Source organism: Nannobrachium achirus, assembly GCF_963921795.1.
Source record: "Nannobrachium achirus genome assembly, chromosome: 13".
Taxonomy (NCBI): Eukaryota; Metazoa; Chordata; class Actinopteri; order Myctophiformes; family Myctophidae; genus Nannobrachium; species Nannobrachium achirus.
The window spans coordinates 18516822-18541533 of NC_137833.1; the positions used below are offsets into that span (position 1 = coordinate 18516822).

Here is a 24712-nt window from a genome sequence, read left to right on the forward strand (position 1 = left end):
TCTGACAGAGAGCCAGCAAGAGAGAGAGAGGAAAGACAGAGACAGAGAGGGAGAAAGAGGAGAGATGCGCTCGGGTCGAGTCCTCAAAGAGCTGGACTTGCTCTACTTAAAGATCTTTAAATAGGGTTATTCAGTGGGGTGTCTTGCTATGGTCATTCGTCTCTGCTCTTGTTGAGGCATCATGGGATGCGACGGTGCTAAGCAACATGGGAAACTGGGCTAGGGTGTGAAGTCGTGGATAGCTGGGCGGGTCATGTCATCGCCAGCCCAGTCGCTGAGAGCACTTGACATTGGCAGAATAAAGAGCGATTTATACTTTCCACACACCGGTAACACACCGGAAACCACTTGTAGATCTGCTATTTTTTGGTACACGACACCAGTGTGCAACTGTGCATCCATACAAATCAGGGTTATGTACGGCCAAGATCCTTGATGGTCAATACTGATAAATGAAACATGAAGCAATCATCAAATCGATAAGATAATAATTTCAACAGGCACAACAGGCCCGCCTGTACAAATCTATCCACAGGTCGGGGTTTACCTTGAACTCCTTCCTGATTGCACAGTGCTGCTGAGTTGCTTTTTAATTTCCCAAAGAAAGGCATCTGGGGGTGGGATTCACCCCTAGCCCCACAGCGAAAAAAGGACCAACGGCTCCGTGGATGGTGGCATGCGGCAGCTAAATGCTCTCCAGTGGACGTGGGTTTAAAAGGGGGCTAAATGGCGATGCTGAACAATCCTCCATCTGAGGCTCATTACTCGCCTCTCCACTCCCAGGGGACCTGGCTCAGCGTCATGCCGAGCACTTCCCTGCCAGGAGGAGGGTGATTACAACATTTTGCTCGACAAAGCTCCCTCCTCTCTTGCATCCTCGCCTTTCTTGTCTCTCCTCTGTCTTCTCTCACCGATTCCCCTCTACCCAGTCTTCGCCCTCCTCCCTCCCTCTCTCCTCCTCCTCTCTCTCACGGTAGTTTCGTCTTTTTTTTTTTTCCCTTTCCTTGCACATAACCTCTCTGACACACTAACTGTCTTCTTTTATTTCCTTCTCTCTTTAGCCCCACTCTCACACTTCCTCTCTCCCAGGCACCGCAGGCAATTCCTGAGGGCTGATTTTCCTTTGTTGTCCTGTGCGTGATTACTGGCGCTCGAGACAAGAGAGACACAAATGGCGAACGGTATACACATCGCTTTTCACCTGCCTTTTTGCAGGAGGAGGCTGAATAGGCAGAATCATGACTGCTGGCGAGTCCTGTGCCAGCGTGCAATCAAAGCAACAACAACATACATACATAAATACAGTAACAACAGAGAGTGCAGAATGAAAGGGGTAGCAGATGGGACACATGATGATGTATACATGCATGGAATGTTCTATCCAGGGAGGAGCAGCAGCCTAGGCGTTGCGATGCCAAGGCTCAATGTAGTCCAGACCCAGATGGGCAAAGATGTCCTTTTCGGTCTGAGCTGCCAGGAATTCTTCCTTGAAGCAGAAGGAAAAAACATAATGTGAACAGATGAGTCTTGTGGACATTTAGTCAGGAACACTCACGTCACGTCAAAGTAGATTGAACCATTTATTGCATAAATGGAATACAGTTAATCTTCGGAGATGTTCCCTGAATTTTGTGCATGCTTTTTGAGCATGCTAAGCAAAACCAGGGAACGCAAAGCAATACCCCCCATAGGGATACAATAGCAGAACAATAGCAATACATTGACATGTAACTTCGTCAGTTAAATCACAGTATTTGAGCTTAACAATACATTGACATGTAACTTAGTCAGACAATCACAAGTATTTGAGCTTAGACAGACTGATCATGAAAGGTGGAGGAGGAGGCAGCGAGCAGCGAATGTTTCTGAAGGCTTGGCAATGCTTCGGATTCCCAAGTAATGACCAGCAGATATGCGAGTGAGGAATGAGAACAGAGCTTACTGACAGCTGACTGGGGCGACTCCCGTGTCTTGGGCATAAACACGTCGCTTCAATAATGGTGGTTTTACAACTGGTGGTCCGGGGACCACCAGTGGTCCTTGAGGGGGTTCCAGGTGGTCACCAGCTAAATGATGGAGAGTCGGTAACCAAATGGACCCTTATAGATCTTTAACTCTTGAGATCGTAAAATCTTAACCAAGATCTTACCCGGTAAGGGGTCTGTTTTTTGAGCGGTGGTAAACCGCTCCTAAGAGTGGCTGCGCGTGTGTCTGTAGCCTTTTTCCTCAGCGTTTTGCCATAGTAAAATGCGTGTAAGTAGCATCATGTTTGTCTAGTGATGTCATATGTCGTATGTCTGTAGCCTTTTTCCTCAGCGTTTTGCCATAGCAAAACGTGTGTGTGTAGCATACCCTGTACATCCTAGACTCAAATCCTGGTCTGAAGACGTTGCAGGCACGACCACCGCTCACTTCACATTGGGTGTGATTTTTTTATTATTATTATTTATTCATTATTGTTAAACATCTACGTTACTAATTTACAAGAAGCCTACACAATTAGAGAATGTAGAAGCAATGTTATTTTGATTTACCTGTTATCAGTCCTATGGCACCACATCAATAAAGCATGCAATTGTGGACAAAATCTTAATGCAACGACAACAACATATTCTAATGCTGCATTCACACTACAGATATATAGTTGAACGTTTTGCTTGGTAATTCAATGTAATCTCAATGGAAACCAGCTTTAAAGATACAGGACACACAAAGAACAAAGCTTTGAAAGCTTTAAAGCTGGTTTCCATTGAGATTACATTGAATTACCAAGCTAAACGTTCAACTATATATCTGTAGTGTGAATGAGGCATAAGTGTTGGGTCCAAGAGGCTAAACTCATCAAATGGTGGTCCATGGCTCAAATGCAGTATAAAAATGGACCTTGAAATAAAAAAAGGTTGAAAACATAGACTAAAAAATATGGACGGAGGGAATCCATTGGTTTCTATGCTGCGAAAATGAAGCTTTTTTTGCCCTTGTATGGGTGTCACCCAGGGGTGAAAGTGGTTTGAAATTCTTGCCGGAACTAAATTGGGAGGCTCTAACCCCCCAAAACCCCTGAAATGCATAGAAAAATGCATTTTGGAACAGTAAAACACTACAGGTCCTACACCTGAATTAGGCAACACACTTACTGTAACATGAAACATGATTGAAAATTAGGGATGCCCCGATCAGGGTTTTTTTGCTCCCGATCCGATACCGATCAAATATTATTGCTTCCGATTCGATCCCGATCTTTCCCGATCCGATCTTTTGGCAAGGCATTAAGAAGAAGAAAAATTCTATTCATTCTATCACTTGGTTCTCAACCTTTTCAGGCCGTGACCCCCAAAATAATCATATTTTAACTGGGGACCCCCGACCCTGAAGAGTTGAGGAAGTATATTTTGTATAACACGGTTCTATTGTGAAAATAGCAGATCTACATGCTCACAACGCCTCGCAACGCGAGGAGTTGTGAGCATGTAGATCGGCTATTTTCACAATTTCTGGCTTTAATATTTGACAATTTGGCCAATGTTTAATTTGTCATTTTAGTGGTATTAAAAAGTCCTTAATTTTTCACTTTCGAAATGTGCAGATACCCTCTATACACTTAAACTTTATGTTGATTTGTTTACTGTTGAGAGAGAAAACAATGTTGCACATTAAGTTAATCATCTGGGGACCCCCCCAAAATAATTTGAGGACCCCCCTGGGGGTCCCGACCCACAGGTTGAGAACCACTGAGCTAGTTGACAGTGCAGAGAGACATAATTGCCTTCCTTTGATCCATTAGCAAGGGGCCAATTACTACTTATTGGCATCAGCTGCCAGCTGTACACAGAGTCTGACACAATCACCTCCCCTCTGCAGTGCTCTGTCTGTCTCATTTCTCCAAAAGCCCTTGAATATGATTGAAAATGATTAAGGATTACTGTGATTATGGTAAGCTTACATTTCATATCGCATTCACCTTACCTGTAACTTTCAGTACTCCCAGAAAATATTTTTTTGAAAAAAAAAAAAAAAAACTTTTTTTTTTTTCGATTTTTTTCCCCCGATCTCCAATCTTATAAAAACGGCCATATCGGCGGCCGATCCGATCACGTGATCGGGATCGGGCAACACTAATTGAAATCCTAAATGAAATATCTATAATAAGCCTCTTCATATTGTTCAGTGTTCCATACAGAAGGGTAAGCATATATATATTATTATTATATTTATTATATTACCAGTAAGACTCCCTAATCGGGAGAATAGGCCAAAAGTTTGTTTTACCAATTATTACACTCTATGTGAACATTTACATCAACAAATCCCAAGTACTATGCAGAACGACCCATTTCAAGTTTTTAATGTACAACAATATTTAGAAAATAGGTCTACAAGCTGACAGTCCTCGTCCCTTATATTCCCATAGGTTATATGGAGATCTCAGTGTTTGTCAGTCCTTGTTCATTTATGCCCATATATGGACATCTCTATATCTACTGTAACAGTCCTTGTCCCTTTATGCCCATATATGGAGATCTCTTAACTGTAAGTCCTTGTCCCTTTTATGCCCATATATGGATATTCCTGATGTCATCAGTATATGAACATATATGGGCTTTCTGATATGCCCATATATGGAGATCTCTTAACTGTAAGCCCTTGTCCCTTTTATGCCCATATATGGATATCCCTGATGTCATCCGTATATGCCCATATATGGGCTTTCTAATATGCCCATATATGGAGATCTCTGTATCTCCATATATGGGTATAAAAGGATACTTCAGGTCTGACATCAGGTTTGTTTATATTGGGTTGCTAGGTTTGACATCACAAACTCTATGGGCCATCTGACCTAGAAATCTATATTTGGGCATAGATGACTCATCGTGACCTCATCACACGTCGACCGCACGTGTGACGTGCGGTCGACCGCACGTGTGACCGACGGACGGCCGGTGGAGGTTTTCATACTAAACTGCGACAATTACCCATATTATTATTAATATTATTATAACCAGTTATCTAAAGTAACTAAGTACATTTACTAAAGTAGTGTATTTAAGTACAGGTTTTAAGTATAGCCTAGCCTACTTTACTGGAGTATTTCCAATACTTTTAATTCTACTCCACTACACATGCAGAATAGAATCATTTTGGTCTATTCTGCATCTAGCTTAAGGCCGCATCCATGCAGGCACAGACAGACACAACGAGTCCTCCTAGAGATGGGATGTATGGCTCTTTGAAGTGAGCCGGATCTCTGGGATCCGTTCCTTTCAAAGAGCCGTTCAAAAGACGGCCACTGTTCATTAGAAAGGAACGGCTCCCTACTGTGAACCGAATCATATCGTTCATTTCAAAGAGCCGTTCAAAAGACTTGATTCGTTCGCGAACGTCCCACCTCTATTAGCTCCGTGCGCTCCGTGTCAAACAAACACTGTAACGCAAACAGACTGGATCACACTGACCTACACAAACCCACGGGAATAATTTAGAAGCCCTTTATCAGAAAATATAACTAGTAACACTTGTGTTGCCTACTGTATGTTAATCTGACTTTGGTATAGGCTATTGTTTTCTTCCTGGACGTGTGTTTGTGGCAGGTTTAACATGGGATTTTGACAGCTGGCTTCTCCTCGTCTTAACGGAACTCCGTTCCGGCCCCAAATTTTTTAACGGAACGGGGGTTCCGGCCGTTCCGGCTCACTTTCACCACTGGTGTCACCATCATGGTACCCATTACTACCCAAGGAATGCTATTGGCTACCAACGGTCACGTGCAACCGCAGGGATACATGGGACATTGTCTTGAGCTTGCCAAAAATAAAAGCACACGAAGAAGAATCATCACAAGCCTATGACCACAAGCCCATCCTACAGCATACCCTGCTTTAACATTAATTATAACATAAATTGGACCATATTTTCCCAAAACGCATATTGAAACGAGGCTTTAAACTAGCGACAGGAACCATAAAGTATTTATGACAATGTTTATTAAGGTAAAAAAAATCAAATGTAAAAGTTCTGGAAATTGAATGGAATCATATGGAGAACATGTTGCTTTTGGTACCAGAACAGCGCAACTAGCGGCCAATCATAGGAACTTTCAGTTCCGTCTTTGCTTCATTTTAAATCCGGACTAGTCTGGGATCACTTCACTTTTCGGGCTTGTAACCGGTCTGGAGCGGAAACCACAAAACGTCATGTTGTAGTACTCAAAGGACTACAATTTGCTGGAAAGATCAAACCGGATTCAGTTTTAACCCAAAATATTCCCCTGCGCTCAAGGACACGCTTTTAGGGCCTACCTAATAAACTCCTTGATGCAGAGTAGTTTTGCTTTTGAAAAATGTGTTTGGTATATGCATCTTTTAGTCCAACGTTTAGCGACTGGCAAGACTACACTAGGCTACTCGAGCATTTTAATAACGATTGGGGAAATAAACGGAGGGAACCAAATCAAAGCGACGCCGCTTCTTCTGGTGGTTTCCGCGCTTTAGGCGGAAACCAAACGGCCTGTTGTGAATGAACACCAGGCTTTCTCTCAGAAAGCCTGGTAGGCGAGGTTAAATCCGGACAACTGGTTGAAAACCACTGGGATATAAGATACCTGAAATGTCTGTCAGAATCAGGAGTTTGGAGAGACATTATCAACATGAGTCAATTGACTTATGCTTAATAATGGCATAATTAGATATTTTCTTTTCTTTTTTCAGTCAATGTCCATTTCACACTTTATCTATGGTCCGGTTTGCACCAGAGCACCAGCATGGCCAGTGGCTACGTACACAGGATTTTCATCGGACTGTTGGTACGTGGCAAACACTATAACCTTGCTCTAAGTGATTGCACTGTTCCAGAGATAAGTATTTTCCGAGACAAATCACGACAGGCCCATTAACTGCTGGCCACTCGGCAGCGGCGTGTGACAGCTATGTCTCTATAGGAACGGTGACGAGCAATGACGAGGCCTGACTCACCTTGGGAGTGAGACAGCCCGGAGTGAGGGAAAGAAAGTAAGAGAGAGAGAGAGAGAGAGAGAGAGAGAGAGAGAGAGAGAGAGAGAGAGAGAAGTGGTTGGTATTCTGACACACAATGCCTTCAAGTGCTAAACTGGACCTGGCATGCAGAAAACAGAATAGAAAAAAACCCAAACAAAGTAAAGTTTCTGCTGCCAGTCAAAGTCGGAGATAAACTCAATGCAGCTAACTGACAGCGTGGAGAAGGAGAACTACTAATAGGCCTGTCTTGTGTTCTATGATGGCATGTCAGGTGTCAGTAGGGCATGCTGCACTACTCTGGCATGTTTGTACAGTATGTCTAATGCAAAAATGATGACCCAAAATGGCCTGCATGGTATGCACACTGTAGTCAGTGTTATATCTCATATACTGTATATCCAAATCAGTCACATATAAACAGTATGGAGATTTGTTATCTAAGGTCTCTGGGTAAGTTTCTTTCTGCTGCAGTTTGTTTCTGTCTGGGTTTTTTTTTTTTTTTATTACATACATTTTATTAAAGATTTTCAGTTACCATAGTGTAGATATATACTTATTATAAACTGAACTGGCTTGACCAGCAAGAAATAATCATGATATCACATACAGTCCATGCAATGCAGAAAATACGGAAAACACAGACAACACACAACATGAAATGCTTTAAACACACACACACACACACACACACACACACACACACACACACACACACACACACACACACACACACACACACACACACACACACACACACACACACACACACACAACACAAATAAAAATAAAAACAAAACATCCAGAAAACAAATGTCAGAACAGTCTCAAAAACATACATAATTTCCTCCCCCTGCAACCCATTCAAGTTCCAAGGTCAAGGTTCAAGGTTCAACTTTATTTGTCAACAATACCAATTTAAAAGGCATGTGAAATTCATTGTGCGCTCCCAACTACCATTCCCTCGTCACGTCACCTTTGCACAAAAGATAGATCTGCAATTATCAAACACGTGGAATCCGCTTGGGCTGGGCGGGTCTCACTCCTCCCAATAATGAATTAAATTCTAAATATTTCCCGTACTTGGGAAGATATTTTTCTCCTCTGTCTGAAAGATCGAAAGAGAACTTTTTGAAGGCGAGTACCTTACTGGGCTCTTTGAGCCATCCAGCGAATGGTGGACCCTCCGAAGCCCTCCAGCCCCTCATTATAATCTGCCTGAATATCGTAACACTAGTTTCTATACACCACCATACAGTCTGAAACTGTTTTTGAACACACACATACAAACAACAGAAAGTGCAGAAAGTTGAGTTGACGCTGTCCAGAATAACCTTGCTGCTCTTTCATAACAAACAGTACACAGAACAAGTGCGGAGCTCACACCCCCGCAGTTACATTAAAGTCTAACCTTCCCAGGGACTGTAAAGAGGTCTGCCACAGCCTTCATTATCCTCTGCACTCAGACAAATGAACCCAATGGCTCTGCAAGCCACTCAGAACAGAGAAAATGAACAGTGTAATTTCTGCACTCATCATCATCAAGTAGACAAATTATATATCACATACAGGTAGAGTCCAGAGATGGAAGTGGATAGAAAGAAAGAAAGATTTCTTTCAGACAGACAAAACGCGGACGGACAGACAGACAGACAGACAGACAGAATGTGGACGGATGGACAGACAGACAGAGAAGATAGACCTGTCTTTCCTAGAGCCAGACAGACAGATGTGATCTGATTTAATCCACCATGTCCAACAATTCCTAACAAGACACAGGGCTTATTGGTCAGAAGAAGCACAGAAACACCCTTGGGATCCGGCTAACAGGAAAACACCTCTCAGTGCTGCCCAATTTATCCATTGTCCTGGATCACAACTAAAGCCTGCTGTCCGCTGCATTGTCCACTCTCCCCAATTCCTGCAATCTTTACCTGCCCTGTGGGAGAAACTGTGCTTTACTTACTTAGCACAAACCACTGCAGGCCCTCAGAGTGCAAAGTCCAGAAACCTTATGTAGCTTTGAGTTTTCTACCCTAAGGCATCAGCAGGAAAACTATTGCTATGATACCAAAAGCAGCATTTATTCCCGATCTTTGCAGTAAATCGCAAGGAGCGAAGACTTGAAGAACTCTGAGTTGATAATTAGGTTACTCTGTGCTACCCGGGGAAACTTCTAAGCCACTGGCACACAACCTCTGCACGCCGCGAAATCGGCAACTCCATTAGCACCTCGAGCCAACATGTACAGTAAGTGGTCTATATTAGAGAGGGCCAGTGTCCTTGGCGTAACAAGATGCTAATCATCTTTCTGCTTCCTCTGTCCACTGCATAATGACATCCCTTGTGGACGTGAACCGCAGATATTGGCTTCCGTGAAACATCTGGCCAATCTCTGTTGCCTATCAACGTCACCCAGCCTAGTACTTACTCATAGATAGAGCTGATGATCATGGCTTCCTGCCCAACCGATATATTACACACAAAGATTGAGATAGAGACGGATGGGACACAGAAAGAGACGAGGGAGAGATCAAAGAAAGTATCGTCACCTTCTTAAACTAATAGACCATGAAATATATATATTTTTTATCCAAAACAAAACTATATATTTCTTACAAAATGCTTATAACACTTTATGACTATTATTATAAAAATCAGTTTGGTAACATAAGAGGATTAATTAGGATTAAACTTGATTTAGGTCTATTACAGCCTAAGTAAATAATTTGGCTTAAGTAAAAAAAAAAAAAAAAAAAATTGATTTAGGCAAAAGAAAAAACTATTTTGGCCTAAAGGTGCCTCCACACCGAAAATACAACAGGAGACTCTTTCTAACTGTTCACAGACTGCAAAGAACTGCAAAGAACTGTAAAAAACTAAGCACATTCTTTTCCAGCCGACTGCACGCAGACTGTAGTTACTGTACGCAGTTGTGCGCATGCGCACTGTGTTGCCAGGTCTGCGACTTTGATCCTGTTTTCTTATAATGTTGCTAGTTGTGGGTTACTTTTGTTTGGGCTTGTTTCTGAATTGTAGTTGCTTATTTGTCCTTGCTTTCAACATTCTTTTAGAAAATAGCTAATGTAATAGAGCTCAATAGGTGAAACTGGTCGTTTTCTTTTGGCCATGTTTTCATGGTCGCTTGTTTCACTCACAGAATCTGGGAGGAAGCGGAGACTTTACTCTGTGTGGTGTTTTTTCTGCTCTTACCAATACAACACACATCACTATTACTAGCGTTGCTTTGGAGTTGATTAGTACAGGAAATTGAGAGTTGAGATTGTGAATACGCTATTTAGTAAAAATGTGCGACGGGAAAATGTCTCTTATCTCTGTCGCTTATTTTGGTTTGGTTTTGCAGCAGTAGCAAACTAATCCGTCGATACTGGTCAATAGCGTTTCCGACCCGCTGCCGAAAACCTGCCGATGAGCTCCCTGTCGGCAACAGACGCTTTCCGCCGCCTTCCGCCGACGATTCGTGGCCGAATCGGTTTGGTTAAAAGTTAGGACAAGGGTCTTCAACAGGGGTCCGGGACCCCTAGGGGGTCCTCAGAGTTACAACAGGGGGTCCTCCAAATCTTTGTATGATAGAAACTTTGTTTCTCCTTTTTACAGTAGATTAACCACTTGAACCCTAGCGTCCATATTCGGAGAACTTTAGCCAAAAATAGCAGATCTACAAGCTACAACGCCTCGCGCTGTAGCGTTGTAGCTGTCAGCTATTTTTTATAGGTTTGGTGTAGAGGGGAAAAAGAGCAGACTAAGTACAGAGTGAAAGTTTGATGGTTCAAGTGGTTATCTGAAAGAAAAAAAAAAGAATCCAAAATACACTAATGATCGTCAAACAATTAAACTATATGGAATCTATGGAAAGGTTGCGGGGGTCCCTGCTTCATCTCTCTCTCAACTAAGAGGTCCTCTGCCTGAAAACATTGAAGAGCCCTGAACTAGGAGATAGGCGATTTTACGAGGTGAGGTGGGGTGAGGTGAGGTGGCCACTGTCATGAGGAGCTGACTTAGGCCAGGGCTCCACCCGCACAAATACTGCTTTCGGTACCGTCTGTATCTGGTCGACAGTACAAAGGGCTTTAGTCGATTAGTGTGAGTTTTGGACACAATCTGCAATAGTGGTAGCAAAAAGTGTGTTTGGAAGAAAACTCAATGGTTAAAATCTGGTCAGGCGGATATGAGGGAGTTGTGTCATGATCCAAGCCAGGGAAAACATTTTTGATTGTACATTTTTGATCGCACAACCTACAATTTGAAGAGTTATAGGCCTATTATAGTGGCACCATGAGGCAGGCCCACCGCTAGGCACACGCACAGCACGCACTGTGTAGGGCCGCGAGGGGCACCAAAAAAGAGCAAGTTAGGAAACACTGTCTGTCACACAAACTCTATTTCCACAACTTCCTTGTGCCCTTTACAGCTGCAATCCATGACTGACACAGCCCTACTGTAGGCAACCCGGCCGGGCGGAGATCTACGCTAAGAAAAGCACACATTTCTAGTTATGTGTGTGAGAAGACAGTGAGAGAGCACAAGATATAGGGAGGGAGAGAGGGAGAGAGAGAAAGAGGGTGGTGGAATACACACCTACAGAAGATGCAAGCATTGTTTGTGAATAGATGGTGGCAGAGATACAGAGACAAGGAGAAACAGGGAGGGGTGGGGGAAATGGAGAGAGAAAAATAGAAACCGAGAGTGAGATCTCCCAAAGCCAAGCTAAAGCTCATGCAAACTAAGCATGCAAATGAAACTTGAAATGCATGCAAATCCACATACGCAAAATAACTCGTGGCTAAGCACAAGACAGCGATGAGCCCTGCATCAGAGCACTTCTCCCAGTCATCTCACTTTCAATACCTGTTGTCTATTCAACCATGGCTGAAATAAGCATGACTCAAGGACATAGAGATTCAGGTCAGACGGAAAGGAGGCTTGAATTTGACCTCAAAGGCTTCAGACTGATCTGAATATATATTTAATACTTGAGGACATTCATGAAAAGTTTTATACTGAGTGCCTTTGGTGCAATTATTTGAAAGCCAGAGAAATGGGCGCACGCACACGCACACACACACACACACACACACACACACACACACACATCACAGATAAATGTTTGAATGAGCGTGAGCAATGTTCTCTGCATGAGTGATGCTTCTCAAATTCTTTTCTTTGGGTGCTTTTCGCTTTCCCCTCATTTGGGAACAGGCCACTTTACTGTCGAAAAGGGAGGGGGGGTCATTTGATTGCCTCTTAAGTTAATTTATCTTTATTGCACCATGCGGGAAAGGGCTGACAGGGGCAGAAAAGTGGGAAGTCGATTATGGCTTTGTGTCTTCTTCAAACGATCCACTGCACACCACTCCTGTGCGCTGGTCTGCAAACCGGCTCCGTCCACAGGACAGCAAGAGGAAGTAGGGAGGACAGACACCCCACTAATCAAGCCAGCAATTAGCGCAAGCATCATAAAGCAGTGCTGCTCATAAAAGAGCTATCGAGCCATGCGCAGTCGTCATTACCTCACCTTCCACCGCTTCTCGCTAATCAGCCGATATGCGGCCGTGTGCCAGATAATCAAGGCTGCATCGTAAACAATGGGATTTTCTACTTTGCGTCCCTGGCATATTATGTCTCTTTATTTCACTGCATGACTTCTGTGGAGGAGGGAATGTTTACAACTGTGGAGGGGCGTAATAAAAACGGATTGTATTTCACTTTATTACTTAATCGCAAATCATCTTTAGACAGTTCAGATATATGGGCGTTGACGAGGCGTGTAGAGAAAATATATTTGCAGAGACACGTTTTTGAAATTCAAGGCATGACACAGAACAGTGACATATCTTTTTTATGTTATTATTTTTCTGTTGTTGTCTGTCTAGTACCCTTCGTTTTGATTCCACACACCAGCCACACACAGACAGCCCAAACACTCATCATAGAAGCTCTCTAAAGTTCATACAAGAGGATGAAGAGTGTGTGTGCGTGTGTGTGCGTGTGTGTGTGTGTGTGTGTGTGTGTGTGTGTGTGTGTGTGTGTGTGTGTGTGTGTGTGTGTGTGTGTGTGTGTGTGTGTGTGTGTGTGCGCAGTGCGCACACGCGTGTGGGGGTAGGTGGGTGCTCAGATGCACTTGCATCTCAGGCAATTTCAAGACCGCATGCTATAAGTAAATAAACCAAGATTTAAACCCTGTGCCACAAGATTTGGTTAAAAGATATCAGAAATTGAATTCTGCCCCATAGTTTCTCCATACCCAACCCATGCCCTATTCTAGTGTCAGCATAGACTTTCATTTCCCATAAACAGCAAATGCATTTTCCAAAGTTCATCTATGAAGTTTTGGAGGCATCCTTGAAGTGGGAGAAATGCTACGGCAGCCGTGTAACATTCTGCCTTATCTTATGAGCCTGTAATTGTAGCCTGGCTCTCTCTCGCATGGACCCAAACAGAACGCGCCTCTAATGATAACAATAAATTAACTTTCTCTGCTCCACTGAAGCCCATAAATAATTAATTGGTTTGTTGAAGAGGGGCTGGTTTTGCATGACCAATTTGCTTCCTGCACCAGACAGTGTGATCGGATGCTGCTGCCTCAGCACACCCATTCTGCTCAATTAAAACAGTGCGCTGGCAAAATATGAGCTTTGTTTGGGAATTTACATGGCACTCCCCCCCCCCTATTGAATCAAGCCAGGGACCTTTGGATTCGTTTTTAAGTTTTCAAAACTCTGCCTTTGCCTGGCAGAAGCAGAAAATCGTTTAGATTAATGAGCATATGGTCACACGTTCCAATTCCCAACTGCCGACAAAGTCCAGAGCATCTAAGCGCCCAAGGACCCCACAGTTACCATAGAGCTCCAAAGTGGCCAATAGTACCGTGCAATTACAGCATACTGCATGGATAAGCAAGGAGGCAGCCTGAAGGTAAAAGAACCTGGCTGAATCTAATCCTCTCCAACAAATACCCTTGAACCGCCCTTCAGAAAGGTATTGAACTTCCAGCTGCTATACTAGAGCTGCTTGGAGGCCAACAACAGTACAAGACTATAATAGTGCTAATGCAGGCATCTATCACTCTCATGTTATTGTGTATGCAATCTTGGCAAGTCTGTCCACTAAAGGGTTCATAAATGTGATGAAAGCAGGCATACGGTAATTGTCTACACGTATACAAGTATAGTGAGTGCACAGCCATAGCTGCACACATTTTCAGAACATTACAATTTACAATATTCAATTTGGGCATTTAGCAGACGCTGTTATCCAGAGCGACTTAAAAATGCATTAATTGGCATGCACCCCAGTCAACAAGTGAAAGGGAAAATGGTCACATAACGCAAGTACATTTAGAGTGCAAAGAAAGGCAATTTAGCAACATTCATCTACATAGTATAATTAGCGCCTTTAAAAAAATGTGATACAAAGGAATAAGGAGTGCAAGGGGGTTAGGTGAGTTAACAGACTGCTGTGTAAAATGGCTCTACAGTCCTGACTGAGGACATGAGGTCATTCCACAGCTTGAGAGTCAGGAGGCAGAAGAGTCTGTTTGGAGTCTTTGGCCAGGGTGATAGATAGATAGATAGATACCTTTATTATCCCAAGGGGGGAATTCAGTTGTCCAGAAGTAGCACAGCAGTATACAGTTATTTACAAAGTTACAGAGACGTAAGAAAAGATAGATAAGAGGGAAAAAAACAAAAACAAAGACAAGAGCAGTACAGTACCAATAAAGAGAAGGTGCATCAATAGAGGGGGCGAATAATATATAAGTATATATACATAAAGTGTCTTGCAAAAGAGACCATAGCAGTCAATGCTAGTTAGTGCAAACAAGTATCTCACTGTCATTGTTAAACAAAGCAAAAATACTCAGAAACTACCAACACTAACAACCTAATAGTGCAGTGTCAAAAATCAGTGCGAAAAAAGAAGAAACTAGGAAGCGTGTCACCGCAAGGCGCACATGAGCACTCTTCCTGGATGTGGGTGTTTTAAGGCAGCTTTTAACCGTGCAGATTCGGCAACGATTTGCCGTCAGAAAGCGCCTGTTGCCAACAGAGAGCCATCAGGAGTTTGTCGGCAAAATACGCTTGCCGTTGATAAAGCCGATGGGACCCGTCGATGAAGAACTGGAGTCTGCTCAGTCTTTTTCTGTCTTTCTCAAGGAGTCGGTAGAATTGAGGGGTGGGGGATACTACGGTAGATTGGGCCTTTGGTTTTTTACTGCTGCAGAACTAAAAAGCAACTACACTTCAGAAACAAGCCCAAACAAAAGCAACAGCAACTAGCGACTTTACAGGAAAACAAGACCAAAGTCGCTTATAATAAGCAGAACCTGGCAACACTGGCAGGATAGCGTTGCATGCTATTGCATTCAGCACGCACTGAATGCAATGTTCCGTCGCCCAACTTCTAAATGCCAAGTTTGAGCAATTTGAAGCAGTTTGAAGCCATTGGGAGTAGTTTGTTTGGTGTGGAGACACCTTTATATAACGGACGAACAGACTTCCTATGTTAGCTGATCTAAGTGAGCAACAAGGGGTGTGGGGGTGGATCATGTCCTGGAAGTACGGGGTGCCATGCCCTTGATTGCCTTGGCTTATAGGTCATCACCAGTGTTTTTAACTGGACGTGGTCAACACTTTGTCCTCTCTGTCTCTGAGTTTCAGAGACAGAGACAGATCACCCACATGCTGTCGGCGAGAGGGCCGGCGGCAGGCAAACACAACGACCAACAGTAGTAGTAGAAACTTTCCAGGCTGTTACTGCTGCTGCTGCAGAACAGGGGTTCAAACCGCTTCAATGGATGCTCGGCCGAGTGTCCCATAAATAAATCATGGGACCAAAGTGAAACGGGAGCCCACAGATGGATGGGTGCCTGTGTCACCACGAGGGCCGTGTCAATTAATGTTACATGACAGCCAGACATGGCCGAACGCAGGCCAATCTGCCCGAGCCCTCCGCCATTCACTTTCATCAATAATGAAGCAGGATCCTTATCTGGAGTGAGCAGACACCAGCCAGAACACGAACACACACACACACACACACACACACACACACACACACACACACACACACACACACACACACACACACACACACACACACACACACACACACACACACACACACACACACACACACACACACACACACACACACACACACTCTCTCTCATTCTCTCTCTCTGCATGGCTTCCCTCCATCTCCTTCGTTATCCTCCTCGCTTCCTCCTCTCCTTCCTGCTCCCTACAGTTCAGAGAGCGTGCTTAAATTGTTTATTTTAAACTTTAATTCCACGGATTGCAGGTTGCAGATTTTTGAGTCGCGATACTAATGGCCTGCCATTTCTTTGGTGCAAAACATAGGCACAGTCCAATCTATCCATCTATCTATCTATCTATCTATAAATACATTCCTTTACTCCGGCACCAAATAAAGGGTGATAATAAGCCCTGCGTGGGCGGATGGGAGGATGGGAAAAGGGAAGGGGGCAGTGTTGAAAGGTGGTGACAGAGAGAGAGAGAGAGAGAGAGAGAGAGAGAGAGAGAGAGAGAGAGAGAGAGAGAGAGAGAGTGTGTGTGTGTGGGGGGGGGGGGAGTGTGAAATAGTTACAGTAGGGAGCTGGTGTTTCACTCAAGGATGTGACCAGATGTTATTCACCTTGGTATAGAGAGGACATTATACAGCCTGTGAATCATTGCTGTCATAATACGCTCCCTCTGCCCTATCTGCACACGTCTGTCACTCCTATTCCTCGCGGTATTCCTCTCTCTTATCTTTTACAGTCTATTCTTTAGCTGCTCGCTCTCTAGGTTTTACTGTGTCATTGATCCCTCACACAACGCACACACAAACCAGGGAGAAAATAGCTGATAGATTTAGCGGAACAATTTATTGTGAATAGAAGTTCATGCTGTGCCACTCTTTAGTGTGATTACAGTATCACTGTATCAGTGAGACACTATCAAATCACTGGGTTGATGTTGTAATTTTTTTCTTATTTTCTAAATACCTGAATTCTCTCTCTCTCTCCCTGTTCACCTCTAAACCCCTTTCAGACGGTATCTGTGATCAAGGGTATTGAAATAAACTTTAATCTCTCTCTATCTCAAAGCTGTTCCACAACACATCAATGAATAGACAACATACGCTTAAGTTTGTTTGGTCCTTTATCCCATGAAAGTGCATTTTCTCACATCCATGCTTGCACTACAATACTGATAGGACTGATCTGCACACTTCACTATACTTTGTTCTGTTCGATTATTTTTAGCTAAATAAATTTGCAAACTTAAGCTTATTGGTTTCGTCTCTGTATCTGTAACGGCATTTAACCATTTCATTTATATGACATATAAAACTGTCTGTTTTTTAGATCTTTTCTTTAGAGTAAGAAATAGTAAATCTGTTTCCTAGCTTATCAAGCCCATGCAGTGGCGTAAATATGGAGGTGCAGCTGGTACAGCCGCACCAGGGCCCACACACACAGGGGCCCATGAAGGAAGAGGGGAAAAAAAAAAAAAAAAAATCTGTCTGCGCGACCACACTTGGTAATACGGTAATGACGTTCGGCGGTGGAATGCATCTGCGCGGCCGCAACAAGTATTACGGTAATGGGTTTAGGTGCTGAGTAGCTGCCTAGGCTAGGCCCTAGCTGGTGGAGTGCCGAGTGAATGATAATTTGTCCAATCATCCTTTGAGACCTGTCAGCTGTGTGTCAATCAGTCAGGATGGGTCGTGTCTATTTAATGTGCAGCACTGAAAGGCTTTCATTGTAGACCTAGTGTTCTATTTATTTGGTCATGTCAGAGCCCTGGTCATGTTTATAGGCCTATTTAAAAAAAAGGTGCGCACCAAGCAACATATCCAGGTCCTCCCCTGCAGCCCCAAAGACACCCGAAAATGACTTAAGGAAACCCGTTTTAGTTGACTTTATACCCAAAAATACCCATTTTGGCCGACCTTATAACCGGAAATACAAAATTTTTTGCGGCGCCGCTATGCGGCGCCAAATGTCTCCTAGCTTTGTGCTCCCCCTAGTGGGGACAGAGTTAGGCGCCAGTGCTTACTGCAATGATATTGTTTATGTCCTTTGTACATTCTTGTACTTCTGCTTATGTGGACATAAATAAACATTTCAAATGTCACTTGCGCTTGTGTATATAGGGGTGGGTGGGGTGGGTTGGGGGGCCCACAACAAATATCTGCACCAGGGCCTATCACAATGTTGTTACGCCACTGAGCCCATGCATTTCCGCCCAAATCTTATGGCACTGTACCGACAGTTCAAATGCCCCAAATAAATGAGAGTTAGTTCTCCTCACATTTCTAGTGTGTGGTCTAACTTTCCAGCTTAGCAGCTCAGTAGACGTAGAAGTAAAATGCCTCTAAATGATTTCTGAGGAGTGTATTTATACTATGCAGGGATGCTGTAGTGAAATCATTAATGTCAAATGTTTAACATTCTGGATGTTGTCCAGTACAACATTTTTGCACAGCCATGAGTGTATTAAGTTGTAGCTGGTTCTTTGTAGCATACGCTTTTAATCAAAAGCGACTTAGAATAAGCAGGTAATACATCAATATAATAAGCAAGATAATATGTCAGTACATCAACAACAAAGTTTTGATATGACAGATGATAGCTGATCTACAAACTCACAAGCGTCATAAAACAAAACACTATTCAAGCTTGTAGATCGGCTATTTTTAAACAGTGGTCTGTGTGTGGGTGAGAGCATCTCACACATTTCTGTTTATCTATAACTAATCATCTTCCCAAACTTTTGTGTACCAGGGCCCACTTGAAAATCTCCAAAGTGTTTGTGGCCCACCCATCTTACCACTTATACTGTTAAGTGGTCATGGGATGTGTGCATTTTTATAGCATTTAGAGCATTTTTGGATCAATGGAACTAAGGTTTTATCACAATGAAAAGACATTTGTCTAGGTTGTAAAAAGAAAAAAGAAAAAAAAAATACATTACTTTTTTGTGGGCCCTGGCACACCACTTCATGGGAAACGAGCACAGGTCTCCACCAGGCCACACAAATCGGCCTGTTATAGCGCCACCATGAGGCTGATTTAAAAAATGTGGGGCAGAGGTTCTGAATTAGCATCCAGGGAGTGTGTGTGCTCAGTTTGGCAGCGATCGGGCCAACGGCGCCGGAGATTAGCTGGTAACAACCAGGCCACACAAATCGGCCTGTTATAGCGCCACCATGAGGCTGATTTGAAAAATGTGGGGCAGAGGTTCTAGATTGGCATCCAGGGAGTGTGTGTGCTCAGTTTGGCAGCGATCGGGCCAACGGTGACTGAGATTAGCTGCACACAAACTGCGAGGACACACGGACACACGGACACACGGACACACGGACGGACGGACGCACGGACGGACGGAGGGGAAAACATACTCTCCCTCAGCCTTCGGCTGGTGGAGACAATCAATGATCTACCATAGCTACTTGAGAAATATTTAGTCAGTTTGACTGTTCATATGCCTTTTTATGACCTTTTCATGATTTTTTATGGTTTTGAGTAGATGAACTGTGCTCAGTCAGACTCAAACTGGCACTATGACTTCAGACTGAGAATATATAATCAGGAAATATTATTTTGTTTCTTCTTCTTTAGATGACAGAAATTAGTCTAGTAGGTCTTCTTTGAGGCAACCTTGGCGGAGTCATATCATCGTCACAGAAACCTTACTTATCCACATTACACTAAACAAACCCTGGCATCATCTAATCTGCCATATATCTGCACACTAATTTGCCTGTCTGAATTAATTCCCCTTTCATTGACAGCTCCTCGAGATGTATAATCGTGAAAGAAAACGGATCAAAGAAAAGACCCATAATGGTGCGATCATCAAAGGAAATCTATGAAATAAAAAGTATATATACTGTATGCTGTATTATATCATAGAACCCTTCTGGGGCATTAACGACTTGTGATTTTTGCAAGTCGACTCGACTCAGTAAAAAGTTGACTTTATCGTGTGATGACGTCATCACATCACACACGATCATCCTAAATGCAAGAAAACAGACCGACTTGTTGCATGGTCAATTTACAATTTAGGCATTTAGCATACGCTTTTAATCAAAAGCGACTTAGAATAAGCAGGTAATACATCAATATAATAAGCAAGATAATATGTCAGTACATCAACAACAAAGTTTTGATATGACAGATGTCTGGATGAGGAGGTGTGCTGACTCATGGGTGAGGAAGGGTCTGACTCTACGGATGTTATAGAGTGTGTTATAGATGTTATGGTCGCAGTGGCATCACACACTGAGAGCCAATGAGGGCCCTCTACAAACACCTTGTATAAGCCCACAATGCATCACAAGGCGAAAAATTCAGAGCTTGACTATTTTCACTAGTTTTGTGTGACACATGGTCGATGAAATATAAAAGGAATTCATTTATGAAAACAAACATAAAAAGATGACAAGGTTTCTGCCAGACAGTACTATACTTTATGTGACAGAGATGGTCAGACAGACAGACAGACAGACAGACAGACAGACAGACAGACAGACAGACAGACAGACAGAGGGAGGCCTATAGAGAGGTACTGTAGAGAGACAGAGAAAGGATGTGTGTGAAATGTTAAGTAATGGTTGTCATTAGGAATCTGGACATTAGGAAAGTTAATGAGTAGCCTGACACTTGCAGTTCCAAATTTCATTAGTGGAAATCTATTTTGGGGACATAGTTATTGGTGAAGTGTCCTTGTGCAAGGAACATATGTAGCTCACTTGTAGGTACTGTAAATGAAAGAGAAGCCCCGCTAAACGTGTCTTGAGTCAATTTGCCTGGGTAAATATTTAGGCCAACAGGGGCCGTTTTATGCTGAGTGAAATAAAATAACAGCAAGGCGCATCATACGACCATAATGAAAAAGACTATCCACGAACCAGAGAAAGCCCACAGGAAAGTAATTGCTCAGATTCATTTCTGTTTCTGAAAATAGAACACACACAGTGTTCCAATTACCGGTATAACGCTGCTGGAATGTCTCCCATATACTGTACAACAATAGTCAAGCAGATGATTCAGGTTCTAATCCATTTTGTGCACTCAATGAAAAGCCACCTATCATTTTATGTCATTGTAAAATGGGAACAAAAAAAAGCATCTACATTTCCAATCTGGTTCTGTGGGATTCTATGCCCACACTGTTATGTGTTACATCTATTGCTATACTGAGCACTGCTAACTTGTAAAGTTGTGCGACTAAAGGAGTATAAGCTAATTCAACTTTTGTACTCGCTGTGGGTAAGAATGTAATCGAAATGCCTGAAATGGAAATGGCAGTGGGAAGGGAAATGAACTGGCATGTATTGAATTAGGTGCTTGTTAAAAACGCTCGCTCATGGGTATTTGTGTAAATACAGGCAGCATGTTTTGTCTTTTATAACTGGAGGCAGTTTTAAGGATGCCATGCTGAATGTGAATGTCTTGATTTTCTTTTAATGTTTCAACTATTTATAAAATACTCTGACAGCACGTGCAATTTTCTCCTACTCTTGTATTTGCACTTAATCTGTTCCCTTGTGGGGAAAGTTGAAAAAGAGAGAGCACATAAGCTTCAGGTTAGTTTGCTTATAATTATAATGACTGACTGTATGCACGTATTACTTTAAAACCCTAGGCGGTGCAGTGCACAAGACTTGGTTTGTAATGTTTCATTTTCTATTAAGATATAAATGTGTTTATTGAATCCATTATCATGCTGCTGTCCATGTTGTGCAATATCAGTCGTCCCTGAGGAGGCATTGGCACAACTGCATTTTATAAATGCTTTTCTTTTGTATTTCGTTTTATGTGTAGTATGTGTGTGTGGTCTTTCTAACTAAAAGTTGAACTGATGTGATGTTTAAATGTGCCTTTCAGTAATGTAGCATACTTTTTCTTTGTGATCTTGACAAGGCCATTACCACCATCAGAAGATGTTTCAACAGTTACTGCAATAATACTGTACTACTACTAATACAATAATAAATATAATATTCCAAAGCTGAATGGAACGGAGATGCCTCTGACCTTGAAAACAACCTCAATAATAATATGTGCCGCACTACTTTGTCAAACACACTGGGTCTATTCATCTAACTCACGTTAATTAAAATTCATAAGAACAGACGTGGCGTCAAGGTCAAGAAAAAGGGGTTTTCAAATGTGAGCGAACAGCCCTCCCCCGCCCACTACATGTCATTTCATTTCCAAACGTTACAGAGAGGTCCCCGACTGTAACAGCATGCTTGCAGTCCGGATGTTTAGAGGACAAAGCTCATGCCTTTCACAGCCCCAATCCACTATGCGCATGCAGGTGCTGAGCGTCTATGCGCTCGTGTGTACTGTATGCACATACAGTATGTGCGTCAACGCGTGCATGTTGCTATAAAGTACCTGTGTGTTTGTGCGTGTGCACATGCCTGCGAGAGTGTGCAGAATGTGACACCCCTGAGGCCCCCTGTGCCACCATCCGCTAAATTAAACCTCTCCTCCCCTTCTCTCGCCTCTTTGAGAGGTGGTGGTGGGGGGGTCTTCCGGGCAGCCCCCATCCTCGCACAGCCAGCCCATGCCAGCCGGGGAGCTTTCATGAAACGCCACTCCCCAAAGCCCAGAGCAATTGGCCTGTTATTGTCCACTCATCCACTGCTCAGAGGGGGTGAGGAAGGTAAGGTAACGGGGGGCTGTGTCGAAAGAGCCTTGAGCGCTGCTGAAACCATCGCAGGTACTTTAATGTGGGCCTCACATATTTATTGCACTTTTCCGTTTGATCACATTCCCCAGCCTTTATTTGCCCTGGGTCAGAGGAGAGGTAAAAAGGACAGAGGGGAAGATTACTGATATCAGCCACAGGGCTGATAACTCTTATATCAACCCTGGGGTGATGATACGGCTGTATCAGTGCAAGCTAAATCGCAACCGCTCCCACTGAACGTCAAACATGGCTGGTTGCTGCATTGCTCAAATGCTAGTTTAATGTAATCAACACATAGTTGTAGCCCCCGGTAACCAGGATACGACGACTGCCCAGGTGATAATAATCAAAAGCAAAGGCTGTGGATGTAATTTGTTAGCACTGATTTATTTTAATGAAATGATGTGAAGCTCAGGAAGACAACTCAAAGCAGTGCCAACTCTGATTGAGGCGGGCTATTTAATCCTCCCTGGCTGCATCTCAGGTAAAACCTTAATCCTGCGTCCTTTCTGTCTGTCATGTAAAGACGGAAAGGACTTCTAAGGTAGATAAGCTTGTAGACCAAACTCACTGAAATGTATACCTATAATCTGAATTTGAAGTAACATGAAGAAAAAACTGAAGTAATAGAAAACATATTCACACACAAATGTTTCTTTGTGAACTCATATAGCATATGTATGAATATTTGTGTATGAAAGAGTGCAAATTTCAATTTATATGTCGCATTGTAGGAGTGTTCAAATCAACCCCACAAGCACTACAATTTTGCAAAATATCTACATTCATGTAATGTCCTTTCCTTCTTTACATAACCTTGTAGGAGTGAGGTTAGAGGAGCAAGGACATAGAAAAATAAGAACCTCAGAAGCAGCCAGTGCTTACTGCTCATTCTGCTTGCTGCTGCTCTGCTCCTGCTGCTTTGGGCTTGGCTTTATGAAGATTGTGTGCTCCCATCACCCCAGCATCCACATGTTGGCTCTATTTCTATACAATTAAGCTTAAGGGGGTCTTGCTATTTAATTCCCTGTAATATCTATTTGGCAGATAATGTATTTATTATAATATTTCATGCTTACGGGGAATGATGAATAGATATTTATGCTCAATAAATATATTTATTTCTATCCAAGAAAGTTGTCTAACTTAACTGCAATATTGCTCCAAAATACCGACTATCAGCTTCCTCGAGCCAGCAAACGGGAGCATGCTCTTCATTCATGCGTTTTCAGGCGCTGGAGCTGATCTCATACATTGTACGACAGACAACTTGGTTGATAAATACACGCGTATCTCTATTCACCACCTGGATGGCAACTTTAAGGATAAGGTCAAGTTTAAAACCATCACTCCTACTACTGTACCAACTCTGGATCACTGTACCAAATAGACCGTACCCTCTCAGAGTTAAATTAACACAGGAGATTTTACGGTGTACTGTCGCAGTGTGTTAAAGTGTGTGTGTGTGTGTGTGTGTGTGTGTGTGTGTGTGTGTGTGTGTGTGTGTGTGTGTGTGTGTGTGTGTGTGTGTGTGTGTGTGTGTGAGGGTTTGTGTGTGTGTGCAGGGGCGTCACAAGGGGGGGAAAAGTGGGACTGAGTTACTATAGGGTGAAGGGGCCTTAATTATTTTACACTATACTGTGTGTATATATATATATATATATATATTAAGGCTGGGACTTTAACTGATTAATTGCAATTAATTAATTACAGAAAATGTATGCGATTAAAATAATTAACGCATTTTAATCGCAGTTAGTTTTTGCACCACAGAACCTTCAGTTTTGGGCATACCAATCATAGCGACGCACCAACCAAGAAGAGACAAGAAACGCAAAGGGAGAAGAAGCCGATCAGAGCGCTTTGCTTGGCCCAGTGGATGCGAAATTTAGATTTAACCCATTTAGACCTAAGTCCGCCTGGAAAAAAGCCTTAAAAACCTATGGCCGATTGGAAAAATACCCCTAAAACCTGAGATTTTAT

The 24712-nt window shown here is 42.9% G+C and overlaps 1 protein-coding gene across 1 annotated transcript in view; it reads right to left on the minus strand.

Moving 5' to 3' along the window:
• Nucleotides 1-1399: 1399 nt before the first annotated feature.
• Nucleotides 1400-24712, minus strand: part of dntt (deoxynucleotidyltransferase, terminal) — a gene marked incomplete at both ends in the record, with an annotated part of 106457 nt that continues 83144 nt past the window's right edge. The window contains one exon of the mRNA XM_080739782.1: nucleotides 1400-1486. Within this exon, the coding sequence (XP_080595908.1) occupies nucleotides 1400-1486 (87 nt within the window). The remainder of the gene's footprint in view (nucleotides 1487-24712) is intronic.